Raw genomic sequence first — 19,692 nt, forward strand, 5'->3', positions numbered from 1 at the left:
AAGATATCCTTTAACGTTATTAATTTCTTAATAATGTTGTGATAGGGAAGAAAAATAAAAATAAAATATTGTCCAGGCAAAAAGAAATATATAGAAATGCATACATTTTGAAATGAGCTCAATAAGTCAGTGTTTAAATGATTTAGTTATAATATCTCATTTTTTTTAAATAAAGACCTATTTGATAATAATTTTAGGGATGATAATTATATGTTTGATTTATATTTTAAAATTTGGAGGAAAAGTCTTTAATAAATTATTTAAAGAATTTCTTTTTGGTAAGTATCTATTGCCAATATAAATCCATATATAATCCATATAAGACAGCCTTATGAAATAAAATAAAATAAAATTTAAAGTTTTCCCATCCCAAAAGTCAAACCCAAAAATTGTTTTAAAATGAGTTAAATATAATATGATATAGTTATAAATTATATTTAGTAGAAATAGATTAATTTTTATGTGTACAAATTCATAAAAAAAATATTTTAATAAATAATTTATTATTTTCTTAAAAATTTATCCTAAAAATGTTTTTAACACTTATTCACTGGTTTATCATAATCTTCTCTTTATTTTAAAAATCACCTCAATTATTTATTAAGCTTATCCAAATTCCAATTCATGAATCCGTATATGCTTACCATATAAAAATAACAAAAAAAACAACCAATACTCTAGAAGTTCTTTCTCTTATGGACTAAAAATTGATGTTAGTCATATTAAGTAGAAGGTTTTGACTAGGCCCGGCCCAAGTCAAAAAAAAATCTTAGATTATATAAAAATACACATCATCATAGATTTTTTTTATTTGAATTGTTTAAATAATTCAAATTCAAAAACATGATGGTATTCTTCTCTCTCTAAGATTATAATTTGAAATCAAAGTTAACATAACCAAATTACCTATTTGGGACGATATTTATCTAATTTGACTAAGAATGGAGCGATGATAATTCAGTCATCTTTTCGAACCAAACCGTCCTGAACATTATGAAGACAATTAAATATATAAAATTATTAATATATTTATTTATTATATTTTATATAAGTTGTAAATTTATTTTTCTATAATAATATAAATTTTAATATATTAAAATATATATTATATTAAAAAATTTAACTTTTCTTTTTATAAAAAATATGATATAAATGGTGCCCATATTTTCCGAAACGGGGCGGGATGGTATTAAAACAAATCTTCGAAGTAAAACGGGGCGGGATGGTATTAAAACAAATCTTCGAAGTAAAACGGGGCAGGAATAATAAATACATTCTGTATCCTTAACCGCCCCATTGTCACTCTCATTTATTAAAGCATTAAATTCATTAACAAAAATACTAAATTATTATATATTAATATTTTTTAAATAATTCTAAAAAAAAAAAAATTACCTCCAAAAAATTCATAGCCCATTATAACACATCCAAATATATCTATATATATTTAGAAGAGGATAGGGTGAGGAAAATTTAGAGTGAGAAAGAGAGAATGAATAATGTGGCATCACATTATTTACGAAAAAAAAAAAGGTAACGAGGGAAGAAAGAAAAATTTTATTATTTGTTTTAGTTAAGTCATTTTTTTTTTCCTGATTTCCTCTTCCAACTTCTTTCTCCTTATCATCTCTTATTTATATTATTTTCAAAATTAATTAACCATCGTTTAGCTAAAATAACTTAAAAACAAAAATGATTATTAAAAATAAAAAATTATAATTCAATTCTTACTTAAAATACCTTAAATTGAAATGAAATTAATAATTATGAAAATTCAGCCATCCTATCCCAAAAAACATAAAGAATAATGTGAAATTAAAACTTTGAAGTTGAAAAAATTAATAATATTGATATACTGAGAAACTTAGGTTTAGACTCGTTGTGGGATTTTAAAAAAAATTCACACAAAATTAATTTTTTAATCGATCACATCACTCATTTTATTAACCAAAATACACTCTATTTTAAATTATTATTTTTTATTTTATTTATATATTAATACCTTTTAAATCTTTTTATCAAAAATAATTATTATCTCTTCAAAATCATCAACCATTATTATTTTTTTATTTTTTAGATTTACAAAAATCCCAATCTAACAAGGGGTAAGTTTGAAATAAACTTATCTTAGGGTTAATCAATCAATGAAAATAATAAACAAAGAATAGTTATATTCATCCTTGAATGGGGCAGTGTGTCTATAAAATATTGCCCACGTTCCTATTTTACAGTTTAAGATACTTGAGATCTGCAAAACCATGTTATATACACTTAACTGCAAAGACAAAGAGAGCATAAAAAATCATGTATGTGTTCTAGTAAAATTGATTCCAATAATATTAGGGGAGAAGAATCCGCAATATATAGTGATAGAATTAGTGGGGTACTTAAATAGAAACATAGCATATAGCAATCCTTGAGAATTGAAGAAAAGAACACCATGGAGATGCTGGTAATTCTGTCAAAGGAAGAGCTCATCCTTCTCCTGAAGAAAATTAGCTATTACAATACTATTCCAATTTGTGTTGCCATGATCTCCATAGCCATAGGCATTGTGTTTCTCCTCCCAAAGCTATGGAAAAAAGATAGAGTAGAAAAAGAGGGAATCCCTGGCTGGCTGGGATTGCCTTTCATTGGTGAAACTTTCTCTTTTGCTGCAGCTATCAATAGTTCCAAAGGGGCTTATGAGTTTGCCAGGCTCCGACATCTAAGGTTGGTATTTTATATGAACTTTCTCGATCTTCAAAATTAAATTTCTAACATACATATAAAACAGGTATGGACCTTGGTTCAAGACGCGGGTGAGAGGGAGGATTCATGTATTTGCTCCAACTGTAGAGGCAGCAAGGATGGTGATGACAAATGACTTTAAACTCTTTCACAAAGGCTATTTCAAACCTATTGTATATGCTCTCGGAAAGAACAGCTTGTTTTGTTCTGGTGAAGATGACCACAAAAGGATCAGGCATCTCCTCTCAGATATTTTCTCCAACGATTCCTTGTCCAAGTATATCCATATATTTGACAATTTGCTATGCCGAAGACTCAAATTGCTAGAGGAGCAACAAAAGAGCTTTTCCCTGCAGGACTTCAATATGAAGGTGCAACACTTTTTTTCTAATCATTAATAAAAAAAAATGCTTCTAATCTCGATATTATTTAATGAAACAGATATCATTTGATGTTATGTTTGACATGCTCATGAGCATCAAAGACGAGACCTTGCTGCAAAAACTAGAGAGTGATATTATGGCTGTTTCTGATGCAATGTTATGCTTCCCAATATATATTCCTGGTACCAAATATTACAAAGCTATAAAGGTACTTCAATATTGCAATTAATGCATTTCATTCCTATGATCATGTTGACCAACCAATGTATTTCTGTAAGCATGCAGGCACGTGAGAGGCTCATGAACTTTTTTGAAGAAATAATTGTCTGTCGTAGGTCTGGGAAGCAGCAACCATCAGATGACTTCCTCCAGTTCATGTTACAGAGAAATTCAACCTCACAAGATGAAAATCTCAATGATACTGAGATTAAAGATAGCCTCATAGGATTGTTAATCTCCGGGGAGACCACCATATCTGCTTCCATGATGTGGGCTATCAAGTTCCTGGATGAGAACAAAAAAGTTCTTGAAAAGCTCAGGGTGTGTAAGAAAACTTTTAAACAATTTTTTTCTTTTTTTCAGTTAAAAATGGTTAGAATCTTCAATAACAAGAGTCCTTTATCTAGAAACAAACCTAGAACAAGTAATATATTGATTTTTGTTGATCTCTCACAGATTGAACAACAGGCTATATCTAGAAACAAGCCTGAGGGTTACTTGCTTACTCTTGCTGATCTGAACTTGATGCCCTACGGCATGCAGGTTCGAAAATGACTATATCTATCATTCTAGGACTAAAATACTTGCACAGAGATTTTCAGTCCCCCCTTTTTCTTTTTCTGCAAAACGATTCTGATATCTAAAGACTCTGATATCCCTCCCCACATCACATGTATATTCTCATCAGGTCATGAAAGAGACATTAAGAATGGAGAATCCTCTTCAATGGTTTCCACGTATTGCGCTTAAAGACTGCATAGTTGATGGCAAGATTTCACAATTTTTACAGACCAGATGAAACAAAAGAAGAAATTTATTATTGATCGTTACCTCGAGTGACATAATAAATCAGAGAATTTTATGACAGGTTTTCAGATAAAAAAAGGATGGACTGTCAACATTGATGCAAAATACATACACAGGGATCCAGCAATCTACAAGGATCCATTGAAATTTAACCCATCCAGATTTAGTGTAATGATCATCAAAATGTTAATTATATTATTTTTGAATCATGAACAATAATGTTTGTACTTAAATAAACAAGCATGCATGATAATTCATATTTCCAGGAGATGCAACAGCCATACAGCTTCTTGCCCTATGGATTAGGAGTTAGGACATGCTTGGGAATCAACATGGCAAGGGTGATGATGTTGGTTTTCCTACACCGACTAACTGGTAAATACAGGTAATTAAGGCATATTAATATTTATAATCTCTATTATTGCAATCAAGCAAACAGAATGATGTGTTTCTGGATCAGATAAAAGTGGCTAATCAGTTAATTTGTGCACAGTTGGACATGTGATGATCCGGACCCATCACTGGAAAAGAGAGTACTTGTACCTACACTGAGAAGTGGGTATCCTATAACCCTGAAGATCATGGAACATGCAACAAATTGATCTACAAATCGCCAGTTTCAGGCTTTCAGGTTTCAAAATGCAGTTTGATGGAGGACCTGAATGCAGAATTGGACAATATTCTTCAATAAAAACTAGTGCAAATTAATCTACCTTTCTGGTAGTTGTAATTGCATAATGCACTCATGAGTTGTCTTTCATTTTACAGTGTGTGTCTTTTCTTGATCATGTTATGTAATCCACAATCTACATAACATTAATACATTTGGGACATGCAGAAATGTACAATATTCTTATTTAATAAATAAATAAAAATAGCTTGTGCAACTTTACCTTTCCCGCAGTTGCATGAACTGGATTTCCTTTCTAATTTTACAGTCTGTCTTCCTTCGATCTCTTATGGTGCCCTACACAAACAAGGCACGTTAGTTTCGAGAAATGATAAATGAGCTCCAAATATTAATGTTGATTCTGATTCATGATTTAGTGTGATTCTTCAATCAATTACGAACAGGATGAAGGTGTTGTCCACGATGAAGACGATCCAGAGTAGAAATTAGGGCTCCAACGAAAAAGGGGGGAAATTCGATTTTATTGAATCGATGAATTATTTATATAAGATATAATATTATCAATCTAACCGTCTAATTATTTGAAAACATTAAATTGACCTCTATAATTATTTTATATACAAAATTAATATCAAAGTTTAATATTTTCACACCCCAGTGAAAGGGATGATTATCAAATGTACCATTGAACTTACGCGAGATATGCAAGTATACCCTCTAAAAAAACTCGTCATCAAAGGGTATAAAAGTCTATTATTACACCTTCTAATCTAAAGTATACAAAATATTAAATATTATTTATTGGGCTAGACACATTAATATCAACCAATCTAGAGTGTCATGATTAGATATTTTTTTGAAAAATATATGAATGTTATTTATTGGGCCTAGACACATCAATATCATTTAATTTAATACTTGTTCAAGAAATAACATTAAAAATACTTTATTTTATGTTTCAATAAAGGGTGAAGTAATTGAAAAGAGCAACCAGAAATTTTACACACAATGTTGTTGCAATATGTTATGTTCCCTTGAAAAGAAAAAAAAGTCACAAGATAGTGCAAAATGGCTGAGGTTCTTCCCAGCGCGTTAAATGGGCATAAGTAGGCATATAGTGATGATAATTATTAGAACATAGAGGACATGGACATGGATAATGAGCAATCATTTGAGGCTGCTTCTTTTCGTCGGGTTTCTTTTCTTCTTGCTTCTTCGCCGATTGATCTTGTGGCTTGGGCGGAGGACCAATAGTCACGACCTCTACTACAAACCTGCCCGCCGCTTTCCTGCAGCGGTCAACCACATCAATTGGATCGGCATCCCCTGTTATTGCCAAGGTCCCCTTGGCTCCATCAATCTCTATTTTATCTATACCTTCAATAATAAACCACAATAACTCATGTTCTCGTGATCATAATATCGATGACCATTTACACTAAAATAAAATATGTTACCTTGTAAGGAAGACACTGCCTTAAGGACTTTCTTCTTGCGTTTCTTACACGAAATGTCAACCTTCAAGACTGTCTTTTGCACCATGGATCGATCGATCGAACTCTTTTAATTAACTAAAAATTTATATATATGATTTTTTCTTGTTTCACAAACGGGGCCAAGCCAAATGTATTAATTAGAACAAGGACTAGTGCCGAATCATTGGGGTTTTCACCGTTTATTAATTAATGCATTGCGTTGTAGATTAATTAATTAATTAAATAATTAGCGTTTAGTTATTTGTTCCTTTGATCTCAAAACAAGACCTTTGTTTATAACTAGCTGTAAATATATATATGTAATATGTAACGCCATATGGTGGTGTGCTAGCTGGTTGATAAGAGGATATTTAATTTTATTTAATTTAACTAACTAAATAACAACGTATTTTTCAATGTTTCTTTATCACCGGATCCACGTCCGGCCTCTTCTTCCATCTATTTCATATATAATAAGAATCAATATATAAAAAAAATTGAGCAATTCCATAATGCAAAAGGTTTTCGGTTGTATAAATATTTCACAAAGTTGAAAATTGTCAACAATATCACCTGTTTAATTATTCCAAAATAAACACTACTATTTAAATTAGAAAGTAAGGTTGACACATAATTATGGGTTAGTTCGATCATCGATGCTATCGATACATGTAGTGCATGTATTCATTAAGAAAGCGCCACATGTACAAAAAGAAAAAAAACCAACAAATGAGAGAAGTAATGTTTTACTTTTGTGTACAGGTGTCACTTCATGGTAGTGTCTGTAGTGGTAGCATCGAATTAACCCATAATTATGTATGATTTTAATTTTGCACTTGAAATTTTGTCCTGTTTAGAAGAGCTGGATCTGGGTTTTGGAAAAAAAATATTAAAATTATTTTTTTTTGTTAATAAATTTAATAACATTTATTCGTTCAAATTTAATTATACTCTAAATGAATTTGTTTTCAGACCCAAATAATTGGACTAAAGATATGATGATATAACTAAACTTAAATATAGTGGGCTTAAATGCCCCTGTAACAACTTTAAAATATTATATATGGGAGGTGCTTTTCCCACTCCCTCCCATATTCCCACCTCCCTCTCTAACTCTTAACTTAACTCCAAAATGACTTATTTATCCCTACCACCTTTATATATTTACATTTTTTATTTTATTTATTTTACTTATTTTATTTTAGTTTATTATTAAGTTTTTTTATTAAATATAATTAATTAATTGATTTTTAGTAATTTTTTAAACTTTATTTATTTAATTAAAAATACAAAATATTATTATTTTTATATTATAATTATTTAAAATATATTAAATATTTAAATGTTTACTAATTTAATAAAATATAAATATTTAATATTTTATTATATTAATTATATATATTTTTTTAAAATATTTATAAAAATTAATTTTTTTTATAATGTTTGACTAATTATTAAAATATAATATTATTAAGTAAAATATTATGATTAGATTAATTATTAATTATTATTTAATAGATAATATTATTTATAAAAATATTAATAATTATTAATATTATGTTTGACTAATTATTAATATATAATATTATTAATTAAAAATAAAAATAATTATTAATATATAATATTATTAATTAAAATTAAAAATATTATGTTTGACTAATTATTAGTATATAATATTATTAATTAAAATATTATGATTAGACTAATTATTAATTATTATTTAATAAATAATTTTTATAAGTATTTTAATATATATATATAATTAATATAATAAAATATTAAATATTTATATTTTATAAAATTAATACACATTTCAATATTTAATATATTTTAAATAATTATGATATAAAAATAATAATATTTGTATTTTTAATTAAATAAATAAAGTTAAAAAATATTAAAAATTAATTAATTATATTTAATAAAAAAAACTTAATAATAAATAAAATAAAATAAGTAAAATAAATAAAATAAGAAATGTAAATATATAAAGGTGGTAGGGATAAATAAGTCATTTTTGAATTAATTAAAGAGTGAAGCGGGGGTGGGAATATGGGAGGGGTGGGAAAAGCAATTTGCATTATATATATATACCAAGTTTTCATATATTATAGGTTTTTGATCTAAGCATAGAAGTTTAATTTATTAAATTTTACAATAAAGAGAAATAATAACAAATTAAAAAGATTGAAGAAATAAAATAAAAAATGACATGTTGGTATAGCTGGTGAGTGAGCGACACAAGTAAGGAATATATGCCTGCGCCTAGCTCCTCCTCCTGTATTCATGGCTTGTATTGTGGCAAGAAACTCACTTTATTATAAATAAATAAATAAATAAATAAATAAAAAGGAATTTGATTCCTTCATATCTTTTATCCATTATTATCAAACCTACTTACCACCCTACATTATTTTTTATTTTAGTTTAGTTTTTGAAATACCACCACATCCCCCTGCTACCTAGCTAGCTAGACTTTTGTTTTTGCTACCCATACTTGAAGTTGTATTAATTATTTAATTATGATAAAAATTCAAATATTTATGTCAACTCATGTATAGTTAATTAAGAATTCTAAGTCAAATCTTCTTTAATTGGAATGTTCTTCTTTTCGTTTCTGATTACCACATTTGCATATTCTTTATAGAAATAAAACAAAACACCATAACATAATCTGGAAATCAAAAGAATCAAGTACTCTTCATGAGCGTCAAAACTGTGTTCTCTATATCATGTAGGCTAAATAGAAAACATTTTTTTAAGAACAATTATTTTTACCAAGTTCTTAAAAAAATAAAAAATAGTTCATACACATATGACATAAACATAAAACGTAATAATATAAAAAGAATTAACTAAGTGATTGATACTTGACCAGAATTAACCGAAAAATTCATAATCCTACCCGAAACAATCTTTAATTCATTTAAACCAACTGTTAATTTATTGATAAAACAAAGTCTTACCAATTCAGAGTTGATTTAGATATACCTGTCATCACTTGCTCCAAAATACCATTAGCTACTATTTTTTTTTTTAATAATGTTTATTCTTTTGAAGAATAATCAAATTCATGGGTTTTCTATTAAATAAGTTCAGTAGATACATTAATTAGTTTAAGTCTCATTTATTTTATACTACCTTTGTTTATACATCTTCTATCCAACATAGGATAACATATATAAATAATCAAAGCAATGTCTTTCTCAAACTTCAATAAGACAATTTTATAACTAGTTTTTAAAACTTTTTATTGATAATTTATTTTCAAAAACATATACAAATATTTGAATTAATTTACCAGATCCATTTAGATGAATGATTGATTGTAGATATTAAATTTAGTATAACCGAAATAATTTTTAGATACACATTTTTGTTAAAAAAAACTTGAATTTAATTTAGAATCGAAAATCCTCTAAAAGAGTTTAATTAGGAGACCACCGACTTGAGTGAATCTTGAGAACACCTAATATCCATTAATTATAGAAAGTAATTAAGAAATGAAAAAAAAAAAAAAGTTTGGAATCCCATGAGTCATGCACGGTAGAGATAGTCATGATTATAGCCAAAATAAATAAATACAAGAAAGTGGATGGGGTGACAAAAGTGAAGAGAAAGTTTAAGCGTAAAATGTGCACATCACTTCGTCAATAATTTTATGTTTTATATTAAAGCAATGTTTTATACTCACTGTATGATATTTTCCTTTTCCTTTTATAAGTTTTTTTTTTATATTAAAATTTAAAAAATGGAAGAGTCGGAAATTAAAACTAAACAAACCCTAGTTATGTCTATGATTAAGTATGACAATTAAAAAATCCTAAAAAAAATAATTATTAACCTAAATGTTTTAAAAAGCAGAAATTCTTTAATATATATCCATTGATTAATAAATAGATTATTTAGGTTAAATAAAAACCTTCTTTAAATTTAATATTTAAAATATTATAATAGTTTAAGTATAATACTGATGGCCAATTATATAAATGTGAAATGATTGGGGAGAGAGGAATTTATGAGAGAAACTTTTAGAGGAATTGACGTGACACAATCTTTTGTTGAAAAAATAATAAATTTTCTCTCTTTCTTCTTCCTCAATACAAAATTTATTTTTATATAATAAATAAAAAATGATTAAGGGAGAGAATGGAAACGTAATTTATTGCAATTTAATTAGTTGAAAAAATAACAAATTTTTTATTATTTCAATACAAAATTTATTTTTATACGACATTTCTATCAAATGTGTGGTGGATGGATAGTGAGGGTTGGGTCCATGGACATGGTGAAGTGAAAGTACAAAATAATAATAATAATGAGCACGCCATTATTACCGTATAATTATATATATTTTTAAGTATTTTAAATCAAATCCCTTGCTTAAAGAAATGTTAATAAACAACACTTTGATTAGTGGGGACAAAAGAGTGCTTTTATTAACGGCATGCGGGCCAAAACAAAATTAATAGATTATACTAAAACATCCATCATTCCATTAAAGTCGACTCTGCCTTGGATCTGTAATCATCATTGTCCCCTTCACTCCCTCCACCATTTAACATTTTTTTCAATTCAATCATCAACCAAAAATATGTATGTTTGTTTTATCATCTTCAACTATCTATAATCATAATGTATCATTTCATTGGTTTTCTTCACAATCAATTTGCACGCTGTTACATATACTCTATCAATCTGTTCCCCCGCCGAACCGAAGATAATAGACTCAAAACTTAAAAATGTAAAAAAAATTTCAATTAAATCGACGAAACAAAATGACTAAAAGTTTTTTAAGTTGTTAAAAGCTTCGATTTGTTGATTTAGTTGCGACAAATCGTCAACCTAATCGATCATGATTACAATTTTAAAAATATAACTAAAAGTTAATACTTAAATATTTCTTTTAATAATTAATTCCTTTAACAAACATTATTGAATTTTAAAAACTATAAATAATGTAGAAGAGTAGAAAATCTCTTTATACTCCAAACCAAAAAAACATGTTTTTATAAACTAATTGAACTTAAATTAATAAAAATGTAAAAACATATATTTATTTTTTTAAATGTAATGAATTAACGTAATTTTAACTTCAACTTAAGTCATTCTTATTGAGAATCGAACAAGTTAGTTTATGTGTCTTAAAAATCACTCTTACCACTTAATTGGGTTATATATATAGGGCATTTAAATTATACTAAGACAACTAAGTTAATGATTAGACAATATGATTATTAAGGTTTTCATGCCTCTAAATTTGATCATGTGTGACTCAAAAGTTTTGTCTTTTTAGTCTTTAATTTTAGTTTTAGTGTTTTCTTGTTAAAAATTTGTTGTTTATTGAATCATAATTAATATATTTTTGTAATTATAGGTTAGATTAACATCTTTTATATTTTAAAATTTCCTTAAAAGAGGAAATTAGAACCCATGAATTCAAGAATAAAATATACATTGGGCATATATAATCTAGCTATAATAATCTATTATACAAATAACATTAACACATTGAAACTAAAGAAAGAAAACCCTGCAATATTATATAGAAAAAAGCAGTTGTCTAGTTTCTTAATTCCATTTAAATCTTACACTTATATATATAATTATTTATAACTATCATGATGACATTACAATGGCCGATTTTTCTTCTAGATGAAATTTAACCTGTCTTGCAATAAACAATTCAATCCTCCTCTGAAATTCTTCATTACTCAATTCATCCTCGTCCACCAAACTCAACCTGTCTGAATCAACCGTTTTCATTGTCTCAGATCGCCGGAATTTCTCACAAGTTGTCTTTCCGATCATCTTCTCCGACTGACTCCTCCCATAATGTTTTGATTCCACAACTTTAAAAGGCATCTTATCTGAAACTTCCACTTTTTCTTCAACCGAATCTTCAACTTTCGCCTCCATTATGACTTGCTTGTCTTGATAAATGATCTCTTCTAGTTCTCCGGTTAACTGATAATTTTCCGATTCCATTACTATCTCATCATAGAGATCTGTTTCAACATTGTTGACAGTAGAATTTTGGCCGGTTTTGAAAACAAGTGTAAAGACAATGACGTTGCTGATAAGGAAGACGAAGATAGGACTAATTATGACGGTAACCAGTCGCCGGAAATACTCGCCGGAAATTCTAATGGCAAAAGGAAGACGAGAAGAGGACCAGTGAAGGAAGATTATGACTAGGGCTAATTCGATTATACGGAATATATTCCAGATGAATTTGAGCATATTGAATTTAAACATGGCTTTGGCTTTCTCTGTTTTCATACAGTCTAGTTCGAAAACTGCCATTTTTTTTCTAAATTTACAGAGAAAAGAAAGAGATTGAAAGAAGAAAGAGAAAGGGAAACTTTGGAGAAGATGAAATGGTTCATGGTGTTATTTTATAGTGATTATTGTAAAAGTGTAGATACCAATTTATGATATTTTATTTGTTAAGTAAACAAAACTCTACTTTTAACTAACTTTTTTTTTTTAAAATGAAATTTTATTTATAATGGGAGTTGAGTGAAGGACTAAAGAAATATTACATAATAGAGTAATAAGCCATTCAAATAAAAAAACAAAAAGCAAAATCTTAAGTGATGAAAATGGGAAGATAATAATACCAAGAAGACATTCCTACAAATGATTTGGATGTCACAACTACCATTGAGATGTGAAAGTGTTTTTGTTGGTAACAATCTCTTAGGAATAATTCTTTAATTAGTTAAAAAAACGATAATTTTTTTTTTAAATACTTAAAAATAAGAAAAGAATTTTAAAAAGTCGTTAAGAATGAAAACCCATACTGAGTTATCAAAATTCACAACGAAACCATTATGATTGAAATACTAGCAATGCTGGTTAAGACGTTGAAAGGGTATTAAGATATTTGTTGAACTCAAATAATTTCTAATTGAACTTTGATTGAAAAAATTTGATTTGTGTTGTCTTGAATCTGTGTTGTGAACTTAATACAATAATTTGTTTAATGCATCTGCTGATACACACATTAATCATGAGAATGGTTTTATCTTTCAAATCTAACTGGTTAAAAAAAATTCACGGTTACCGAACTAAAATGAAAATAATTTCAAGTAAAAAATGAAAATAAACTTCTTTAATGTTACTACTCCCCTCTAGTGACAACAAAAAACTATCGAATACAAAATATTTTGGGCTACTTAGGTTACCGTTCGAATAGCGATAAATCCCAGAAAGACTCCTTAGAAGTCGATTTTAAAACTATCTAAAAATATTTAAACAAGATATTACTATTTGTGATCTGACTCATCTCACAATATTTTTTATTTAAACAGGCTCTAACTATATATTAATTACTTTTTTAATATTTAAAAGTTAAGATTCAAAATACTCATTAGCTTCAATTTAAAATGTGATAAGAATAACTTATTTTAAACTTTTAATTAGTTAGATAACACTTTTCCTACTTAATTAACTATTTTATGAAGTTTTTGGGCATCATCACTTAATTAATTAGGATATTTCTTTAATTAAACTAATTAAGCTAATTGTATAATAGTTCCATTTCCTTACCAAGTCCGCTATTTTATGGTTGCTCAAGTTCCTGAAAATGCTACCAATTCAATCTTATTATGAATAACTCTAATTAAATTAAGCCTTTTAACTGAAGATGGTTCTAGAAGATGCATGCATGAACACAAGTTTTCATTTTCACTCTAATTTATTTTGGTTAAAACATAGTCTAGACCAATAATAAAATCATTAGAGAATAAAGCATAAAACATTTATACTTGATGCCTTTCATAAAATAAGAATTAAAAATGAAATAGAATAGCAACAATGACCGGCTGAATTTGTTCAAGCGAGCATATAAACGAGAAGAATGTTAAAAGTCGAGAAATCATATAAAAAGAATGCACTTTATTGTGTGTAAAGGGTGAGAATTAGCGAGTTATAGAATATGAGAAGGGCATAAATAAATATGCTGTAGTGATATAACTGATGAGATAAACTCTCAATCTTATTATTAATATGCCTTTCCTCTTTTAGAGACACACTATTTTTATCAAACTCTCACTCAGTACAAGCAAACATGGATAGATGCCTTTACTTTTCATAGTAAGAATAATATAAATAAATATATAATCATTGTTTTTATTCCTTAAACTTATAAATTAATATTATTTTAATTCAACTTCAATTAAGTTGATTTTAAATTATTGGCTTTCTTTAGTGACATAATTGAAGCATATTATTCTTAGGCTCTCATTTCGTGTGCTTAAAAGACTTATGGGCGTGGATGTTTCCTATATATTATTCCCTTCCTTTTTTTAAAAAACAAAATAAAAATGATATTCCTTACATTTTGTATTTATGAGTACCACAAATTATAATTTCATGGATTAAAGTCGTTTTCAAATTTACACGCTATAGGCTAAAACTTGCAAATTCGTGTAAACTTTTACTATTTTATTTTATGATTTTCAGAAAAAACTATATATTTATAAATTAAAAAAAAAAATACTTATTCAAATTAATAAATTCATATAATTAATTTTTGTGTTATTTATTTATTAAATTAATAAATAATAATATATAATTAATATTATATTAAAATAAAAAATTTAAATTCTCAATTTTATTATTTATAAACTCTTTTTATTTAAAATGTTTGAATTTTTTTATTTTTTTTTTCGAAATAATTTATAGTTAATTAATCCCAATGGATCATAGAGTCTATTGGATCATCTGCAAAGACTTAAACTTTAAAGACCAAAGTTGGGCTTTATTCTTTTAAGTCCAGTGGTCCTATTTCTCTTGAAAATACCAAAGCCCGTTGGACTCGCTTCTAATTCATTTAACAAAATACGTGGATTATATTTAAAGTTTAAACATTTGGACCACCAAGAAAAAAATATGGGCCTTAATTTTAAGACCCATAATTGTGGTGCGTTGAATAATGGTGTTGAATTTTCAGACCCATTATCGAAGTTGAAAAAAGAAAAAAGTTGAATCTTCAATAAAATAAAAGAATTAGTAAATTAAACGAAATTTATATATATCTAATAACGCTTAATTTGAAATATTGAGGGTGTACTTCACGCTCTCTCCAAAATAATTCTCATATCACAAGGTATTTTATCATATTTCTCTCTCTTCATTTATGAATTGTTTTTCTTTCCTTAGTTGTAAATATATTAATTAATTTTAATTTGTATATATATATTAATGTTATAATTATTATTAAAATATATTAAAATTTAATATTTTACATATACACATTAAACCAAATATTTATCTATATTAATTGAGTTTAGCATTAAATACTAATTATAAAACATTAAAACTTGCAATAAAATCAAGAATTTCAAATATATATTATATTAATTATAAAATGTAACTTTCAGTTATTCCATTATATTAATTATAAAATAAAAAAAAGTTATCATTTTAACATTAAATACTAACTACAAAATATTAAAACTTACAATAAAATTAATAATTTCAATTATATATTATATTAATTATAAAATTTAACTTTCAGTTATCATATTATATTAATTATAATATAAAACTTAACCTGCAATAAAATCAAGAATTTTAAATATATATTATATTAATTATAAAATGTAACTTTCCGATTATCCCATTATATTAATTATAAAATAGAAAAAAAATATAATTATCATATTTAGCATTAAATACTAATTATAAAACATTAAAACCTACAATAAAATTAAGAATTTCAATTATATATTATATTAATTATAAAATTTAACTTTCAGTTATTATATTATATTAATTATAATATAAAACTTAACTTTCAGTTATCATATTATAATAATTATAAAATTTAACACAAAAACAATAATTATGAAAAACATAAATAGTGTAACTGCAATCAAATCAATATAATAAATCAACCCAACATTTCATCTTCTTTTTCATCTAAATATTTGTTTTCCTATAAATAATTTTACATCAACAAGGTTCAATTTAAGAGAGAAGAGTGATATTCTGCATATTCGGTCTTCTTTTACGGCTTTCACTGTTTTGCTTTTTTTTTCTCAGGAATTTTATCATTTTAGGCAACTACAACAACATTCTATCTTTTGAATTCCATCTTGGTTAAAGTGAGTAATAATTAAATTATGTTAACATCAATTTCTCTATCAACATCGTTTTTTCATTCAATAATTAAATTGGTAATATGTTATGTTTCACCAATCTATTGTTCATTGTTTTTTTTCCAGGAATTTGATCATTTCAGGCCGCTACAACAACGTCCTATCTTTTGAATTTCATCTTGGTTAAAGTGAGTAATAATTAAATTATATTAACATCAATTTCTCTATCAACATCATTATTTATTCAATAATTAAATTGGTATACATGAACTTCAACAAGATTAAAGAGAAGTTCAACAAAAATTAGAGAAAATGTTGAAGCATAAAAAGATAAAAAAAAATGTTAATCTTGAAAATAAGAAGTGAATAGAGAGAAACTATTTTGTTATTAAATAAATGAAAGATTAAGAGTCATAGGAAATATAAATCTATATATCTAATAACGCTTAATTTGAAATGTTGAAGGTGTACTTCATGCTCTCTCCAAAATAATTCTCATATCACAAGGTATTTTTTCATATTTCTCTCTTCATTTATGAATTGTTTTTCTTTCCTTCGTTGTAAATATATTAATTAATTTTAATTTGTATATATATATTAATGTTATAATTATTATTAAAATATATTAAAATTTAATATTTTACGTATACACATTAAACCAAATATTTATCTATATTAATTGAGTTTAGCATTAAATACTAATTATAAAACATTAAAACCTGCAATAAAATCAAGAATTTCAAATATATATTATATTAATTATAAAATGTAACTTTCAGTTATTCCATTATATTAATTATAAATAGAAAAAAAAAAGTTATCATGTTTAACATTAAATACTAACTACAAAATATTAAAACCTACAATAAAATTAATAATTTCAATTATATATTATATTAATTATAAAATTTAACTTTCGGTTATCATATTATATTAATTATAATATAAAACTTAATCCGCAATAAAATCAAGAATTTCAAATATATATTATATTAATTATAAAATGTAACTTAATATAATATATATTTAAAATTCTTGATTTTATTGTAGGTTAAGTTTTATATTATAATTAATATAATATGATAACTGAAAGTTAAATTTTATAATTAATATAATATATAATTGAAATTATTAATTTTATTGTAGGTTTTAATATTTTGTAGTTAGTATTTAATGTTAAACATGATAATTTTTTTTTTCTATTTTATAATTAATATAATGGAATAACTGAAAGTTACATTTTATAATTAATATAATATATATTTGATATTCTTGATTTTATTGTAGGTTTTAATGTTTTATAATTAGTATTTAATGTTAAACTCAATTAATATAGATAAATATTTGGTTTAATGTGTATATGTAAAATATTAAATTTTAATATATTTTAATAATAATTATAACATTAATATATATTTACAAATTAAAATTAATTAATATATTTACAGCGAAGGAAAGAAAAACAATTCATAAATGAAGAGAGAGAAATATGAAAAAATACCTTGTGATATGAGAATTATTTTGGAGAGAGCGTGACGTACACCCTCAACATTTCAAATTAAGCGTTATTAGATATATATAGATTATAAAATAGAAAAAAAAATGTAGTTATCATGTTTAGCATTAAATACTAATTATAAAACATTAAAACCTACAATAAAATTAAGAATTTCAATTATATATTATATTAATTATAAAATTTAACTTTCAGTTATTATATTATATTAATTATAATATAAAACTTATAATACTCTTAAGGTGGTGATATTGTCTTTCTTTAAACAATACTCTTTGTTTAAATATTTGTTGTTTTAATGACTATTATTTTTGTGCCACCTTTACTCAACTAATTGTATTTTTGTTGTCCATCCATCTCAAGTATGTTTGTTGGATGATACTGTTGAAAGTTCGATGTCTTTACAAGATGAGATGATGAAAGATCGACACACAATTGAGGAATTATACAACCTATTGTCAAATGAGGAAAGCAAGGTTGGTAAAATTGGTATTTCAATATTTTTATAGTTATCTTACTAGTTTATTGGTTAACAGGAATGTATACGTACCGTTGAAGCGACAATCAATAATGTATGCAACTACAATGGTTGGTTTTACTACTCTTGTGATGATTGTCGCAGAAAAGTAACGCTCGAGGGCGATGTTTTTTTTTTGCAACTCATGTGTTAAAGTTACAAAAAAATCCTACTCCAAGGTGTTTATTTTTGTCTCTTTGATCATTAACAAACTATATTCATATATTTAATTATAACTATTTTGTTTTTTCATTAATTATTTTGTATCTATTTTAGATATAAATTAGAGATTGAGGTTCTGCACTATTTGTGCTTTTTGATAGAGTTGTAAATAAGTTAGTTAATCTAACTGTTTCAGATTTGTTACAATTACATCCGAGTTGTGACAAAGATTTACCATTGCCGTTATCATCAATGTCATCGCGAAAACTTGTGTTCCAAGTTAAAATTACTGATTACAACCTCAAGAAAAAATCACACAATTTTACAATTATAAAAGTGTTTGATCCAAGTCAATCACTCATTACTCAACAGGTAAACATATTTTAGATATCTTTATGCTCAACTTTAAAACGTGTTTTATATATTAAATTAAATTTTGTTAAGGGAGGAGTATCAATTTCAGACAAAATTGTTAAAGAGGTACTTTTTCAATTTTTTTATCAAATAAATTGTTTTTTTAATTTATTTTAATGTCTTATTTAGATATTTGAAAAGTTTATATATATTTGATTAAATTTTATTAGGGAGGATCATCAATTTCAAACAAAGCTGTTAAAGAGGTACTTTTTCAATTTTTTGTGATCAAATGATTTTTTTTTTATTATCTATTTTAATGTCTTATTTAAGTTTTTGAAATGTGTTTTATATGTTAATTAAATTTTATTAGGGAGGAGTAACAGACAAAGTTGTTGAAGAGATAGGACAAAAAAGACAAAAAATTTAGTTTTTATTTTTTATTTTACAATTTTTTAATTTCATTTTATGGAAGTTGTTTTTTTTATTAGTATACATTATTAACTATTATTATAATAATATAGGATATCTTAAATTATACTAGAGTTATACATTTTTTTTTTATGAATGTTTGTTTAATATTGTGTTAACTTAAATTTTTATTTTGCTTTCAATAGTTTAAATTAAATCAAGCCTTTTGGTTTGTATTGTATTATTATTATTTTCAGTTTTAATCCATCATTCTTTTTTCTCACATCATGTATATATTTCATAATTAATTTTATATAAATATATTTTTCCTTACATAATTTTTCCACAATTATTTATATATTATTTGTTTATTATTTA

At 25.5% G+C, this 19,692-nt stretch overlaps 2 protein-coding genes and 1 pseudogene across 2 annotated transcripts; 1 reads left to right on the forward strand and 2 right to left on the reverse strand.

The window, feature by feature from the left end:
- The first annotated feature begins 2,440 nt into the window (after positions 1 to 2,440).
- On the forward strand, positions 2,441 to 4,741 carry LOC124916133 (annotated as a pseudogene).
- A 1,080-nt stretch (positions 4,742 to 5,821) lies between these two features.
- On the reverse strand, positions 5,822 to 6,319 carry LOC124916134 (heavy metal-associated isoprenylated plant protein 2-like). Its single transcript, XM_047456867.1, has 2 exons — positions 6,228 to 6,319; positions 5,822 to 6,147 (listed from the first exon to the last, which is right to left on the reverse strand). The coding sequence occupies exons 1-2, from the start codon at positions 6,310 to 6,312 to the stop codon at positions 5,822 to 5,824; spliced, it is 411 nt and encodes a 136-aa protein (XP_047312823.1). The 5' UTR covers positions 6,313 to 6,319.
- Positions 6,320 to 11,794: 5,475 nt separating this feature from the next.
- On the reverse strand, positions 11,795 to 12,598 carry LOC124916707. Its single transcript, XM_047457459.1, has one exon. It carries the CDS (start codon positions 12,549 to 12,551, stop codon positions 11,865 to 11,867), a length of 687 nt encoding a protein of 228 aa, XP_047313415.1. The 5' UTR covers positions 12,552 to 12,598; the 3' UTR covers positions 11,795 to 11,864.
- Positions 12,599 to 19,692: the final 7,094 nt, after the last annotated feature.

Source organism: Impatiens glandulifera, chromosome 9, assembly GCF_907164915.1.
Source record: "Impatiens glandulifera chromosome 9, dImpGla2.1, whole genome shotgun sequence".
NCBI classification, from domain to species: domain Eukaryota; kingdom Viridiplantae; phylum Streptophyta; class Magnoliopsida; order Ericales; family Balsaminaceae; genus Impatiens; species Impatiens glandulifera.

What these genes read in the sequence shown, in the direction of transcription:
- LOC124916707 (XM_047457459.1), bottom strand. Translation starts at nt 12,551, where the DNA reads ATGGCAGTTTTCGAACTAGACTGTATGAAAACAGAGAAAGCCAAAGCC.
- LOC124916134 (XM_047456867.1), bottom strand. Translation starts at nt 6,312, where the DNA reads ATGGTGCAAAAGACAGTCTTGAAGGTTGACATTTCGTGTAAGAAACGC. An exon ending in GGCAGTGTCTTCCTTACAAG is followed by an intron (nt 6,148 to 6,227) that starts GTAACATATTTT and finishes TTATTATTGAAG; the next exon opens with GTATAGATAAAATAGAGATT.